This window comes from Staurois parvus, unplaced genomic scaffold (assembly GCF_062004578.1).
Source record: "Staurois parvus isolate SC_StPar_1 unplaced genomic scaffold, SC_StPar_1.0 ptg001032l, whole genome shotgun sequence".
Lineage (NCBI taxonomy): Eukaryota > Metazoa > Chordata > Amphibia > Anura > Ranidae > Staurois > Staurois parvus.
This window is the reverse complement of record NW_028318828.1, coordinates 1,877,882-1,894,883: the sequence shown is the minus strand read 5'-3', so window position 1 is coordinate 1,894,883 and position 17,002 is coordinate 1,877,882. Positions and strand designations below refer to the sequence as shown.

Genomic DNA, 17,002 nt, shown 5'->3' with positions numbered 1-17,002 from the left:
TTGTTCTATCTGGTTATTGCTACATTAATTTCAAGCGCCTCATTATTAAGACTTTTATTATGGTACTCAGTAGTTTGTATGGCCCCTATGTGTTTGAATGCATGCCTGACATCATCGGGGCATGCTCCTAATGAGATGACGGATGGTGTCCTGGGGTATTTCCTCCCAGATCTGGATCAGGGCATCACTGAGCTCCTGGACAGTCTGAGGTGCAACCTGGTGGCATTGGATGGACTGAAACATGATATCCCAGAGGTATTCTATTGGATTTAGTTCAGGGGAGCATGGGGGCCATTCAATGGTATCAATTCCTTCATTCTCCAGGAACTGCCTGCATACTCTTGCCACATGAGGCTGGGTATTGTCGTGCACCAAGAGGAATCCAGGACTCACTGCACAGGCATAGGGTCTGACAATGAGTCCAAGGATTTCATCCTGATACCTAATGGCAGTCTGGGTGCCATTGTCTAGGCTGTAGAGGTCTGTGCGTCCCTCCATGGATTTGCCTCCCCTGACAATCGCTGACCCACCACCAAAATGGTCATGCTGAACGATGTTACAGGCAGCATAACGTTCTCCACGGCTTCTCCAGACCCTTTCATGTTGGTCACGTGTGCTCAGGGTGAACCTGCTCTCATCTGTGAAAAGCACAGGGTGCCAGTGGCGGATCTGCTAATTCTGGTGTTCAATGGCAAATGCCAATCGAGCTCTATGGTGTCGGGCAGTAACTACAGGGCCGGCTAGAGGACATTGGGACCTCAGGCCACCCTCATGAAGTTTGTTTCTGATTGGTCAGAGACATTCACACCAGTGGCCTGCTGGAGGTAATTTTGTAGGGATCTAGCAGTGCTCATCCTTTTTCCTCCTTTGCACAAAGGATCAGATACCAGTCCTACTGATGGGTTAAGGACCTTCTGCGGCCCTGTCCAGCTTTCCTAGAGTAACTGCCTGTCTCCTGGAATCTTCTCCATGCTCTTGAGACTGTGCTGGGTGACACAGCAAACCTTCTGTCAATTGATTTGCCATCCAGGAGGAGTTGGACTGCCTGTGCAACCTCTGTAAAGTCCAGGTATCGCCTCATGCTACCAGTAGTGACACTGACCCTAGCCAAATGCGAAACTAGTGAAAAACAGAAAAGATGAGCAGAGAAAAAAATGCCGGTGGCCTCCACCTGTGAAATCATTCTTATTTTGGGTGTCGTCTCATTGTTGCCCATCTAGTGCACCTGTTGTTAATTTCATTAACACCAAAGCTTCTGAAACTGATTAACAACCCCCTCTGCTACTTGACTGACTTGAGATTGTCACTCAAGTATTCATTTCTAGTATGATGTTAACAATTTTTTTAATGATATAGATTTTAATTGGTTTAGACAACCTTTAGTTGGAAACGGAATATAGGTTATTGGGAAAATCTGTAATTATTATTATAAATCTTATTAATATACAGGATTTATATAGCACTAACAGTTTGCTCAGCAAAGCAAAAGTATTAAGAGGGTCCTGCCTTTAAAAGCTTACATTCTAATAAGGTGAATATGGGGTTACTTTAGATTAACATGAGGTGGATATATTGCAGCTGCCTTAACACTTAACACAGAGCCTAAATGGATGGGATACATGAGAACCTTTACTATAAAAATAAAATCTAAAGGTCTTATAGTAACTTGATGTGTGGTCCATGATGTGAGAATAAAAAATAAAATTGCAGACCCATCTCATCAAGCCCACACACCCTGTTAGGATAGATGCCATCTGCAGCTGCCAGTTTAACATTTTTTTGATTTGGCTGATGATTTTCTGTTTTTTCTTATACAGATTGTTGGTACTTTTTCTGTTTTGGATTTCAAAAATAAAAATAAATAAAAACAAAATGTGTGAACTGTGAAATATGTCCCTTTTTCCTTGTAAGTGCAGTGGTAAGCTCAAGAAAACTTTGGATTTACGGACATCTCTGCATGACCGCACAGTATTGTCATATATTATGTTGTGACTTTGGAAATATATGTAAGATGGAAACTAAGGACTTCTAGTATTTAACTAAAATTAACAGAGCAAAGAAAGAGAAATTATAATATTGCCAGGAAAAGTTCTTTATCTTTTTAGAACATGAAACTGGAGTTCTTTTTGCAAAGTGCATGATAGGAAAAAACAAGCCATTGAGATATACACTATATTGCAAATAGAATTGGGATGCCTTCCTTTACACATACAGTCAGGTCCATAAATATTGGGACATCGACACAATTCAAACATTTTTGGCTTTATACACCACCACAATGGATTTGAAACGAAACAAACAAGATGTGCTTTAACTGAAGACTGTCCGCTTTAATTTGAGGGTATTTACATCCAAATCAGGTGAACGGTGTAGGAATTACAACAGTTTGCATATGTGCCTCCTACTTGTTAAGGGACCAAAAGTAATGGGACAATTGGCTTCTCAGCTGTTTCATGGCCAGGTGTGTGTTATTCCCTCATTATCCCAATTACAATGAGCAGATAAAAGGTCCAGAGTTCATTTCAAGTGTGCTATTTGCATTTGGAATCTGTTGCTGTCAACTCTCAAGATGAGATCCAAAGAGCTGTCACTATCAGTGAAGCAAGCCATCAATAGGCTGAAAAAACAAAACAAACCCATCAGAGAGATAGCAAAAACATTAGGCGTGGCCAAAACAACTGTTTGGAACATTCTTAAAAAGATGGAACGCACCGGTGAGCTCAGCAACATCAAAAGACCCGGAAGACCACGGAAAACTGTGGTGGATGACCGAAGAATTCTTTCCCTGGTGAAGAATACACCCTTCACAGCAGTTGGCCAGATCAAGAACACTCTCCAGGAGGTAGGTGTATGTGTGTCAAAGTCAACAATCAAGAGAAGACTTCACCAGAGTGAATACAGAGGGTTCACCACAAGATGTAAACCATTGGTGAGCCTCAAAAACAGGAAGGCCAGATTAGTGTTTGCCAAATGACATCTAAAAAAGCCTTCACAGTTCTGGAACAACATCCTATGGACAGATGAGACCAAGATCAACTTGTACCAGAGTGATGGGAAGAGTATGGAGAAGGAAAGGAACTGCTCATGATCCTAAGCATACCACCTCATCAGTGAAGCATGGTGGTGGTAGTGTCATGGTGTGGGCATGTATGGCTGCCAATGGAACTGCTTCTCTTGTATTTATTGATGATGTGACTGCTGACAAAAGCAGCAGGATGAATTCTGAAGTGTTTTGGGCAATATTATCTGCTCCTATTCAGCCAAATGCTTCAGAACTCATTGGACGCCGCTTCACAGTGCAGATGGACGATGACCCAAAGCATACTGCAAAAGCAACCAAAGAGTTTTTTAAGGGAAAGAAGTGGAATGTTATGCAATGGCCAAGTCAATCACCTGACCTGAATCCGATTGAGCATGCATTTCACTTGCTGAAGACAAAACTGAAGGGAAAATGCCCCAAGAACAAGCAGGAACTGAAGACCGTTGCAGTAGAGGCCTGGCAGAGCATCACCAGGGATGAAACCCAGCACCTGGTGATGTCTATGCATTCCAGACTTCAGGCTGTATTTGACTGCAAAGGATTTGCAACCAAGTATTAAAAAGTGGAAGTTGATTTATGATTATTATTCTGTCCCATTACTTTTGGTCCCTTAACAAGTGGGAGTAACATATGCAAACTGTTGTAATTCCTACACCGTTCACCTGATTTGGATGTAAATACCCTCAAATTAAAGCTGACAGTCTGCAGTTAAAGCACATCTTGTTCGTTTCATTTCACATCCATTGTGGTGGTGTATAGAGCCAAAAATGTTAGAATTGTGTAAATGTCCCAATATTTATGGACCTGACTGTATATGAACTTTAATGGTATCCCAATCTTAGTCCTCAGGGTTCAATATTGTGTTGACCCACCCTTTGCAGCTATAACAACTTCAACTGGGAAGGCTGTCCACGAGGTTAAAGAGTGTGTCTATAGGAATTTTTGATCGCTCTTCCAGAAGCGCATTTGTGAGGTAGGCACTGATGTCAGACGAGAAGGCCTGTCTCTCAGTCTCCGCTCTAATTCATCCCAAAGGTGTTCTATCGGGTTGAGGTCAGAACTCTATGCAGATCAGTCAAGTTCCTAAACCCCAAACTCACTCATCCATGTCTTTGCTTCGACCTTGCTTTGCGCACTCATGTTGGAACAGGAACGGGCCATCCCCAAACTGTTCCCACAAAGTTGGGAGCATGAAATTATCCAAAATGTCTTGGTATGCTGACACCCAAGCCCAGCCCCTGAAAAACAACCCCACACCATAATCCCCCCTCCACCAAACTTTACACTTGGCACAACGCAGTCAGGCAAGTACTGTTCTCTTGGCAACTGCTAAACTCAGACATATCCATTGGATTGCCAGATAGAGAAGCGTGATTCATCCTTCCAGAGAACATGTCTCCACTGTTCTAGAGTCCAGTGGCTGTGTGCTTTACTCCACTACATCTGACACTTTGCATTGCACGTGGTGATGTAAGGCTTGGATACAGCTGCTCGGCCATGGAAACCTATTCCATTAAGCTCTTTATGCATTGTTGTGCTAATCTGAAGGCCACACATAGTTTGGAGGTATTTAGCTATTGACTCTGCAGGCAGTCAACGAATTCTGCGCACTTTGCGCTTCAGCATGCGCTGACCCTGCACTGTCATTTTACGTGGCTTACCACTTTGTGGTTGAGTTGCTGTTGTTCCCAGTTGCCTTCAGTTTGTTATAATACCACTAGTTGACTGGAATATTTAGTAGCAAGGAAAATGTCACAAATGGACTTATTGCACAGGCGGCAACCGATCACAGTACCACGCTTGAATTCACTGACCTCCTGAGAGTGACTTATGCAGGCCATAAATGGGGAGAAAAACGGCAGATTTTTCTTTTAAAAAACGAAAAATCGGTCGTTCAAGCGGCCGACGTTACCATCAATGGTAAAAAAAAATCGGCCGATTTTCATCCCGTCTAGAGCCGGCAAAAAGTGTCCCTGCAGAGAGCTCTGCTATTTCTTTGACAGTTCTCTGACAGTTCCTTGACATTTACAGAGGTTGCAACATTGTATCTATTTCCATTTAGGATACAGATGTTTTTATTCGGAAACAAATAGATACAATGTTGCAACCTCTGTAAATGCCAAGGAACTGTCAGAGAACTGTCAAAGAAATAGCGGAGCTCTCTGCAGGGACACTTTTTGCCAAACTGGAATTCCTCTAATTTTTCATTCTTCTTCTTCTCCTGCTTCATCATCCTCCTCTTCTTCTTCTTCTTCTTCATCATCCTCCTCTTCTTCTTTTTCATCATCATCATCCTCTTCTTCTTCGTCATCATCATCCTCTTCTTCTTCGTCATCATCATCCACTTCTTCTTCCTCTTCATCATCATCCTCTTCTTCTTCTTCTACTTCTTCTTCCTCTTCATCATCATCATCCTCTTCTTCTTCTTCTTTCTTCTTCCTCTTCATCATCTTCATCCTCTTCTTCTTCTACTTCTAATACTTCTTCTTCCTCTTTATCATCATCATCCTCTTCTTCTTCTACTTCTTCCTCTTCATCATCCTCGTCTTCTTCTTCTACTTCTTCTTCCTCTTCATCATCATCATCCTCGTCTTCTTCTACCTCTTCATCATCATCATCCTCGTCTTCTTCTACTTCTTCCTCTTCATCATCATCATCCTCTTCTTCTTCTTCCTCTTCATCTTCGTCTTCTTCTTCCCCCTCCTCCCTCCTCCCTCCCCCTCCCCCCTCCTCCCTCCCCCTCCCCCCTCCTCCCTCCCCCCTCCTCCCCCATGCGCAGATTTTTTTTATCGGTAAAAAACGGCCGATTTTTTTCCAACTTTACCGAAAAAAAAACCGGCCAAAATACCGAAAAACGGCCGACCAAATCGCCCACTAATGAACCGAAAATCGGCCGATTTTATTTTCGGCCGAAAAATCGGCCGATTTTCGACCCATCTATGGCCTGCATTATTCTTTTACAAATGTTTGTAGAAGCAGTCTGCATGCCTAGGTGCTTGATTGTATACACCTGTGGCTATGAAGGTGTTTGGAACACCTGAATCCAATTATTTGGAGGGGTGTCCTAAAACTTTTCACAATATAGTGTATGTCATGCAAGCTGGACCTAGTAATGACAGGTTCACCCTGCTATATTAGAGCAATAGCTGTATGCAAGGTGCTACAAGACAAAGTTGGACATTATTTCGGTCATTTGTTCAACTTTAATGGTCCCATATTTTGTGCAGCAATTATTGCAAACATAAACTAAATATTTCTCTAATGCAGGGTTCACAAAATATATTTTGTGCATAAATAGCAATACAAATTTATAACAATGAAACCGTTTAATCCAGCCACCTTATTGCCTGTATTGGAGGAGGCTTGAGACAAAGAAAAACCACATGTGTTAAATTGATGTTTTAGGAGTCAGCTGCTGTGAGCCCAGTGAGGACACACTCCCTGAAGATCCAGATATTTGATTTTTTTTGGAGATTTGATCCTGGTTTTATACCAAGGATGGCTGGGACCCATACTGAATTTGCAGTTAGCACCCAGAAGGACACTCTGTATTTAAAGTCATTGAATCCTTCTTCCTCAGCTCAAGAAGCAGAGCTCCATGCTTTAGCAAAGCCTGTGAGCTATCAAAAGAGTATGCATTTATATGGTTTGTAGAGATTGAGAGCTTTTGGGGTGCCACATGATTTTGGTTCCAATTGAAGGGCTAGAATTGTTTTTTTTTTCTTTTGGCAGGTAAACCAATCAAGCATGCTAAGTTAATTGATTGGCTGTCTTCAGCCTTCCAGCTTCTTGCTGAGGTAGTCATACTAAAATTAAAACACACACATTGGAAGCAGAACAGGCGACTAAGAATGTTGCATTACAGCTCCGGACACTTGCTGGGTCTGTGCAACTCACAGATTCCACCCTAGTTCTAGCCCAGTAGAGCTGGGATTAATAATTAAACTTGAAGGAACCCAGAAGAAGAACAAGTGGACCACCGTGGGGGCAACGTCTTATGAAACAGAACTTTGGAAAAAGGTGATCTTTTAGGTCTGCCCTTCCTTTTCCCTTCAGCTTGACACATGGACCGTGTCATTAGAAGCAGTGTCGTCAGTCAGAAGCAGTTATAGCTGCCTTACTAAATGAGCCTGGGATAGCACCAGGGTTCACCACAGTTGTTTTTTTTAGTATAGTGCTTCTTGTTTTACCTGTTACCCAAGCTGTTACTAATAACTGAACATCCCTTCCAGAGTTTACAAAAGGATATATCCAGATGCCCAAAATTAGGATCTTAAGAGTTTGCTCTGGTCTGTATAAACATGTTTTCTGAATGGCCAAATGTTTGGCCAGTGGAAAATGCTACTGCAAAGGCCACAGTAAAGAGTGTTATCCGAATTAGTTTATATTTTCCTCGTAGATTGCCTTCTAGACCAGGACTAGTTCCGCCTAAATGTAAGGAGGTTCCAGGTTAAAGGTGATAATTTAGGCGCACCCTGAAAACCCACCTCTTCAGGGAAGCCTATCCCACCCCCTGCTAATTGCTGACCTCCTCCACTCTTCCTACCACTCCATTCCCCACAGCTATGTCCTCCTGTACCACTATCCCCTCCCTCCTAGATTGTAAGCTCGAAAGAGCAGGGCCCTCGAACCCTCGTGTATCACATTGTATTGTTTTTGTACTGTCGCATGTTCTGTCTCCCTTTGTAATGTACAGCACTGAGCGAACGGTTGGCGCTTTATAAATGCTGTATAATAGTAATACTGTATAATAATAATAATAGGTGTGGTCTGTGATCAAAATGCAAAATATTGATCAAAAAAGGGGAGATTGTAAAGGAAATCTGTAAATTCTGTATAAAATTATATTCTATTTTGTATGCGTTCCCTATGTATTGTACACTGCACTCATTGTGCACACTGCACTGTTTTCATTACGTTTACATTCCTTCAAGTCCTGATTAGATATTAGCCTGCCTATGTTGCCATAAAAGTACAATTGTAATATTAATGTGATACCTACGTAATCATGTGTAATAAAAAAACTTCAAATGCTCCAAATAAACAGAACAGTGTTTTTTAAAGATGTCGAGTCTATCTTTTTGTATTTGTTCCCTACTGCTGGTTATTATTAATTTGGAATTACTAATCAATATGAGGATAGAAATTGCCTATGTATAAAGTAATGTCAGTATTAATGTCCAGAACAGGGGTAAAAGTGCCAGATTATTGAAGTGGTTATAGCCCCTGGCTATCAGTTAAGTTGCTTAAAGTCCAATTTAAGTCGCTGTATTTGTTATATGCTACTCTAAGGTTTTTTTAGTTCTCAGGTCCTGCAGCAGGGGTTAAAACACCCTGTGCTGTGGCAGCACGTTGGAGAGTAAAGCCTGGTACACACTATAATTTTTTGTTGTTCAACCCAGTGGACTGAACAAAAAAAAAATCTGACAGATCGCTGTACTAATACAGGTGATGTTAGTACAGTGATCTACTACTCTGTGCTATTGTGTTCTGATTGGCTGCCAACCCCCCACCAGAGCACACTGGTTAGTACTGTCAGCTGCTGGCTGCAAGTGATGATTAAATGCCAGGCAGATGCTGATTTTCCACCGTACTCATTCAAGCCAGTCGTGATATTGGCTTCTGTTGGACTGCTGTACATACAGGCTAAAAGTCAGCTGGTTTCCACTGTACCAGATTATTTTAGCCAATATCAGTCCTGTGTGTACCCAGCATAAGACCCCTACTCTCACACACAAGCAGCAGCCAATGTCTCCAGTGGTCCAACACCCATTTTCACATCGCTCCAATCAGCAGCACATTAGCACCCCAAACTATGCTTTTTGTGGGAGCAGTGTGTGGTGGGGGACATTTTTTTATTATTATTATTATAATACAGGATTTATTTAGCGCCAACAGTTTGCTCTGCGCTTTACAATATAATTTTACACCTGTAGATGTGAGCTGCTGTTTTGGTGTGAGAGCAGTTGTCATACTCTCCAAGATGCTTCCCAGCACAGGTATTTTAAACCTTACCGTAAGACTTATGCTTAGCTGTGCAGTGATTTATAGCTGTTTGTGCATTTTTGAGTATTTGTGCATTGTTTTTGCATGTATATTCAAGCATTTTAGAAGTATAGTTCTAAAGCTTTACGTGTGTTTTGTAAGCTTCATGCATTTTTTTTTTTTTTTGCCGAATGAAAGTTCTTACAGGCTCAAAAATGCATGAAATACACCTGAAAAACACTCCATTTGAGCACTTTCAGGAATTGCTATTGATGTCTATGGTGCAACAAACACCCAAATGTGCCTCAAAAGTAGCCTGTGTAGCTTTTGACCCTTCAGGCGTCGAGCTATAGCTTTCTGAGTGCTCATGTGAACAGTCTTGATTGACTGACTGATGGGATTTTGGATGTTGAACATTTTTGGAGTTTCGAGCTACAAAATGTTCAGATGTGAATAGGAGCCAAAGCAAGCTTCAAAGAGCAACATGACTGTATTACAGGGTTCACTTGAGGCTTAAAGTGGTTCTAAAGCCAAAATGTTTTTTACCATTTTGCATTAGCATTAAGGTAAACAAATTTTTTTTGGCTTTCTGTCCTACCCTTTCCCTGTGTGAAGGGACAGAGAGGGGAGAAGAGATCCAGTGCTGTGCACAGCTGCATCTCTTCTCCCCTCTATTCCTCCCCGCAGCCCCGCTGTGTGTCTGTGGAGCGTGCCTGCGTAGACCTACACAGCTCGAGAGTGAGCACATACTGTGTGCCCACATAGCAAGTGGCGAAGAAGAGTTGCTGCTAGGATTGCCAATGGGGAAACCCAGAAGAGGAGGTTCAGTGCAACTCTGTGCAATACCATTGCACAGAGCAGGTAAGTTTAACATGTTTAATATTTTATTTAAAAAAAAAAAAAAAATTACCTTTAGCAGAGTTTAAGAAGTTAGTCATTAAATTCATATAGAAGGTTGACAGGATGTTTTATATTTTAATTGTAACATTTCTAACCCCTTCCTCAGCCTATTCATAACAACATGGCTGAAGCTGGGCTTTAATACAGCCTTGGCCAAAAGTTTTGAGAATGACACAAATATTACTTTTCGCAAAGTCTGCTGGTTCAGCGTTTTTTAGATAATTTTTTATTTTTTTTTTTTCAGATGTTATTATGGTATACTGAAGTATAATTGCAAGCATTTCATAAGTGTCAAAAGGCTTTTATTGACAATTACATTAAGTTTATGCAAAGAGTCAATATTTGAAGAGTTGACCCTTCTTTTTCAAGACCTCTGCAATTTGCCCCGGCATGCTGTTAATCATCTTCTGGGCCACATCCTGACTGATGGCCAGTCCTCAGCAGTCCAATCCCTGTACCTTTTGCAGAATGTCAGTCTGTCCCTGATGTTTTTCCTGGAGAGAAGTGGCTTTTTTGCTTCTCTTCTTGACGCCAAGCCATCCTCCAAAAGTCTTCGCCTCACTGTGTGTACAAATTCCCTCACACCTGCCTGCTGCCATTACAGAGCAAACTCTGCACTGGTGGTGCCACCCGCTGCTGAATTAACTTTGGGTGCAATCTTAGTAGCAGCAATATCCTTGCCTGTGAATCCCTTTTTGTGCAAAGCAGTAATGACTGCACGTGTTGCCTTTCAGGTAAATTAATGTCATTCTGAAAACTTGACGAGGGCTGTACAAAAGTAATTTTTTTATGTTTGCAAACCAAAATAAATATCTGCATATTATATTTGTTTTTTATTAGGCTCTGCAGTCTGACTCTCAAGAAGCTGCTGGTTGTAAAAGAACTGGATAAGGAACTTATTTCGGTGGTTATTGCTGTAAAAATGCAAGTAAGCACACATTCTATTAACAGTAGTTCATAGTGTTTTTTTTTTTTTTTCTTTTCTTTTTTTGTAAACAATATTTGCTTGTTAACCACTTGCCCTCCAGAGGATTTACCCCCTTTAATGACCAGGCCTCTTTTTGCTACTCGGAGCTGCAGTAATTCAACTGATAATTGTACGGTCATGCAATGCTGTACCCAAATAAAATTTACGTCTTTTTTTTCACACAAATTTAGCTTTCTTTCAGTGGTATTTGATCACCTGTGCGCTTTTTATTTTTTGCGCTATAAACAAAAATAAAATTTTGAAGAAAAACAATATTTTTTACTTTTGGCTAAAAAAATATATAGTAAACTCAAAGTTAGTTATACATTTAGGCCAAAATGTATTCTGCTACATTTGGTAAAAAAATCCAAATAAGTATATATTGATTGCTTTGTGTCAAAATTATAGCGTCTACAAACTATGGTATAATACTGCAATTTACGCCATTTTTTTGCTATACAGCGCTGCACTAGTTTAGCTGGCAGTTGCGCTGTGAAATTTATGTCCTTTTTTTCACACAAATAGAGCTTTCTTTTGGTTGTATTTGATCACCTGTGCGCTTTGTAGTTTTGGCGCTATAAACAAAAAAGTTTTGAATAAAACAATATTTTTTCATTTCTGTCATAAAAAATATCCAAAACTAAAATTTTGTCATAAATTTTGGCCTAAATGTATTATGCTACATGTTTTTGGTTGAAAAAAATCCCATTAAGTGTATATTGATTGCTTTGTGTGAACGTTATAGCATCTATAAACTATGGTATAGATAATAGAATTTACGCCGCTTTTACTTAGACTGCCCATCACATTTCATGAGGTGCTAAAATACCAGGATAATACAAACATTCCCAAATGACCCCTTTTCGGAAGGTAGACACCCTAAGCTATCTGCTGAAAGGCATATTGAGTCCATGGAAGATTTATTTTTTTCCCACAAGTTTCTGGAAAATGACAAAAACATTTATTTATTTTTTTTTTTACACAAATATTTTACACAGATACCGTATTTTCCGGCGTATAAAACGACTTTTTTTACTTAAAAACATACCCCAACAATTGGTCGTCTTATACGCCGGGTATAGAATGCTGGATGTGCGGTAATACTGTATGGTAGCTTCAGCTACATACAGTGTACCGCGCTGAGCCAATCACGGCGAGCGATGTATTATATTAATGAAATGAAGTTGTGACATCATCAGCCCACCTCTCTGACACAGCCAATCTGAGCAGGCTCTGTATTCATTAATAGAATACATCACTTGCCGTGATTGGCTCATATGATGTTCTCCCATTCCCTCGGACACAGCTATCACCGATCACGGAAAGAGCCGAAGATGTCGGCTCGGTCATGTGATCAGCTGTGTCCAATCACAGCTGATCACGTGTAAACGGGGAGATGCCGGTTATCAGCATTTCTCTCCTCTTGAGCTGTCACGTTGACAGCTCGAGAGAAGAGCCGGTAATTAGCTTTCCGCGGAGGGGGCAGTGTGCCCTGATGATCAGTGTAGCCCCAGCAGTGCCAGCTGTCAGTGTCCATCAGTGCCACATCAATGCCACATATCCGTGCCCATCTGAGCTGCCTTTCAGTGCCACTTATCAGTGCCATGTATCAGTGCTGGCTTTCAGTGCCCATCAGTGATGCCTGTCAGTGCCACCTATCAGTGCGCATCAGTGTTTTTTTTTTTTTTGTTATTTTGATTTTTTTTTTCTATTTGTACACTGTCCCTTTTTTATTTTTTGATCACCTTTAATGCTATCACAGGGAATGCAAATATCTCCTATAACTTTAATGGGCATTGTTGTATATTTTTTTTGAGAAATCTGGGATCTATCAGACTCTAGATATCTCTTCTGTCCTTACATTCTCTAGTCAAACCAAGATCGGTGTGATCAGATGCTTTTCCAATTTACAAATGGCCCTGTTTATATCCTGCGAAACTGAAGTAATGAAATGCTCATAGCTTCGGATTTCTTAGGCTATAGAGATGTCAAATATCCTCAGTGATTCAGATACATACTGTAAAATTTTAAAGGACCCGACATTGACATGTAAAAAGGAGTTGAAAAAACTAATTAACACTGCTAGAGAGGATCTTATGTTGAATAACAAAGAAGCACAGTACTTAGTTCCATCGTATTGTCGTATCCCATTTATGTACAGTGGGGATCGAAAGTTTGGGCACCCCAGCTAAAAATTTGTATTAATGTGCATAAAGAAGCCAAGGAAAGATGGAAAAATCTCCAAAAGCCATCAAATTACAGATTAGACATTCTTATACTATGTCAACAAAAGTTAGATTTTATTTCCATCATTTACACTTTCAAAATAACAGAAAACAAAAAAATGGCTTCTGCAAAAGTTTGGGCACCCTGCAGAATTTATAGCATGCACTGCCCCCTTTGCAAAGCTGAGACCTGCCAGTGTCATGGATTGTTCTCAATCATCGTCTGGGAAGACCAGGTGATGTCAATCTCAAAGGTTTTAAATGCCCAGACTCATCTGACCTTGCCCCAACAATCAGCACCATGGGTTCTTCTAAGCAGTTGTCTAGAAAACTGAAACTGAAAATAGTTGACGCTCACAAAGCTGGAGAAGGCTATAAGAAGATAGCAAAGTGTTTTCAGATGTCAATATCCTCTGTTCGGAATGTAATTAAGAAATGGCAGTCATCAGGAACAGTGGAAGTTAAAGCAAGATCTGGAAGACCAAGAAAAATATCAGACAGAACAGCTCGCAGGATTGTGAGAAAAACAATTCAAAACCCACGTTTGACTGCACGATCCCTCCAGAAAGATCTGGCAGACACTGGAGTTGTGGTACACTATTCCACTATAAAGAGATACTTGTACAAATATGGTCTTCATGGAAGAGTCATCAGAAGAAAACCCCTTCTACGTCCTCACCACAAAAATCATCGTTTGAACTTTGCAAATGAACATATAGACAAGCCTGATGCATTTTGGAAACAAGTTCTGTGGACCGATGAGGTTAAAATATAACTTTTTGGCCGGAATGAGCAAAGGTACGTTTGGAGAAGAAGGGGCACAGAATTTAATGAAAAGAACCTCTGTCCAACTGTTAAGCATGGGGTTGGATCAATCATGCTTTGGGGTTGTGTTGCAGCCAGTGGCACAGGGAACATCTCACAAGTAGAAGGAAAAATGGATTCAATAAAATTTCAGCAAATTTTGGATGGTAACTTGATGCCATCTGTGAAAAAGCTGAAGTTAAAGAGAGGATGGCTTCTACAAATGGATAGTGATCCTAAACACACCTCAAAATCCACGGGGGATTACATCAAGAGGTGTAAACTGAAGGTTTTGCCATGGCCTTCACAATCTCCTGACCTCAACATAATTGAAAATCTATGGATAGACCTTAAAAGAGCAGTGCGTGACAGACAGCCCAGAAATCTCAAAGAACTGGAAGACTTTTGTAAGGAAGAATGGGCAAAGATACCTCAAACAAGAATTGAAAGACTCTTGGCTGGCTACAAAAAGCGTTTACAAGCTGTGATATTTGCCAAAGGGGGCAGTACAAGATATTAACTCTGCAGGGTGCACAAACTTTTGCAGACGCCATTTTTTTGTTTTCTGTTATTTTGAAAGTGTAAATGATGGAAATAAAATCTAACTTTTGTTGACATATTATAAGAATGGCTAATCTGTAATTTGATGGCTTTTGGAGATTTTTCCATCTTTCCTTGGCTTCTTTATGCACATTAATACAAATTTTTAGCTGGGGTGCCCAAACTTTCGATCCCCACTGTATATCCTTCCTAAGATACACAGAAGTCTTACTAATCCTCCGGGGAGACCTATCATAAATGGGATCGTTCTGTACATTCAAGAATAGGCCAGTATGTGGACTTTTTCTTGCAACCCATTGTAAAATGGATGCCCTCGTATCTTAAAGATAGTCAGGATGTAATAGATCTATTGGAAGGAATAGAGGTTACTAAGGGTACTTTATTGGTCACCATTGATGTTAACTCCCTTTTATACTAATATTAAACATATAGATGGCCTTGAGGCCATCAAATAGGGTTTGCAGAATTTCACTGAGCTCCATAGAAAATGGAGGAAGTTCATCTTACAGTTACTAGACTTCAGTATGAGGAACAACTATTTTTGGTATAAGGGAGAATTTTTTATCCAGCAGAAGGGCGTGGCAATGGGTGCCAAATTCGCCCCCAGCTTGGCCAATATTTTTTTGGCCAAGTGGGAGGACTCTGAGATCTTTGGGAAGAACTGGATGGGTCTTAAAGTTTGGAGGCGCTACATTGATGATATTTTGGTAGTATGGAAAGGAGGAGATTCGGATTTTGAGACCTTTTTGGAATCTATTCGTAGAAATGTATATGAATTGGGTTTTACATTTCATACCAGTACAGAATGGGCCAATTTTTTAGATTTACATATTTTTAAGTTTAATAATAAACTGTTTTTCAAAACATTCTTTAAAGATAGTGATAGGAATGGGTACATTCCTACCAGCAGCTGTCATCATCCCTTGTGGATTCGGGGGATCCCAAAAGGTCAGTTTATCCATATCATGAGAAATTTCTCGAGATTGGAGGATTATATTGTACAGTCGGAGTCCATTAAAGAACGTTTTGTTACCAAAGGTTATGACCCTGAACAACTGGAAAAAATTAGATATAAAGTAAGTCTAAATTATATAGGTGATGGGAAGGTGAAGAGAATTAATAGGAAGAGAGAACTAAGAGTGGAAGGGAAAAGTTCAGTAGAATTTACCTTCACCTCAAAATTTAATTGTCAGTACAAGGGAGTGGAAAATATTATCAGGAAACATTGGCCTATGTTACAGAAAGATGGAATTTTAGCAAAGATTCTACCTAAGAAACCTCCCTTTTATATATAGAAAAAGTGAGAATTTGAGGAGTCTGTTGGTAAAGGGTATCATTTCCCCCCCTAAAAAAACCACGGATGTTTGGACTTCAAGGTTTTTTTCCCTGTAGAAAGTGTAAAATATGCAAAACTACAGGTATTAAAGATAAAAAGATTTCCATGTTTAGATCTTCAGTTACGGGCGAAACATTTAAGATCAAGAAGTTTTATTACGTGTAATACGAAATATGTGACCTATATGTTGGAATGCCCCTGTAAAATTCAATACGTGGGTAGAACGAAAAGAGACCTAAAAATTCGACTTAAAGAACATGTTCAGAATATAAAAAAAGGAAAGAAAGAACAGTGTTTCCAAACATTTCCGCGATTTCCATAATTCAGATCCTAGTTTATTGAAATTTTGTGGAATTGATGTACTTGATGCCCATTGGAGGGGTTGTAATAGAGTGCAGGAGATCTCCCAAAATGAGACCTTCTGGATCTTCAGACTTAATACCTTGAAACCCAGGGGCCTCAATATTGAATTGGACTTGAACTGCTTTATTTCTGATCAGTAGATTAATTGATGATTTAGTGTTAACATGTTTTTTTATTTCTATTTCTATTCATTTATTTTTTTATTTTTATTTTATTTTTATTTATATATTTTTGTATTACAATTTTTATATTTTTATTAATTTTTTTTATTGAAGATGTGGGTTTGGGTTGTGATATAATGCCTGCTGGTGGAGTAGGGTTGTCAGTCCTAACCATATGGCTTTATATAGGTGTTCTTCCAAATCTCTAAAATGGCCACCGTTGGTATGCCTCTATCCTTATTTGTATCTAAGTGTTGTCTTAAGGGTGGGGGAGTTTACATCTATACTTGTACTATACACTATGATGGATTTGGTGGGCATTTTGGCCGTTTGCCATCTGGTACTCTATAGGTTAGGAACGTATGTGCATTCATATGTTTATCCGAATTTCCACTTTGTAATATGGCCGCGGCTGTTCTTCCACCCTTCTACCAGCTGATATTTAAGTAGATGAGTCTATATGTCCGTATCCCGGTTGACAAAGTCCGGATGTGACGTAGTGACGCATTGACGTTCCCGGAAGTGCCGTGGCGGCCATTTTGGAGTCTGGAACACATGGTTGGTCATATCTCTGGGACTTTCAGTCTCTATCTGGCATCCTTCTAGAGCTCAAGGACCATCGTTTTGGAGCCATCGTTGGGTATTATCGCTGTATATACA

At 40.2% G+C, this 17,002-nt stretch overlaps 1 protein-coding gene across 6 annotated transcripts in view; it reads left to right on the top strand.

The window, feature by feature from the left end:
• The window catches only part of PACS2 (phosphofurin acidic cluster sorting protein 2), a 1,098,307-nt gene that overhangs the window by 104,717 nt on the left and 976,588 nt on the right, over nt 1-17,002 (top strand). For all 6 annotated transcript variants that reach the window (XM_089657830.1, XM_089657827.1, XM_089657828.1 and 3 more), the window contains exon 2: nt 10,766-10,853. In XM_089657830.1, coding sequence (XP_089513956.1) covers nt 10,766-10,853 — 88 coding nt within the window. The remainder of the gene's footprint in view (nt 1-10,765; nt 10,854-17,002) is intronic.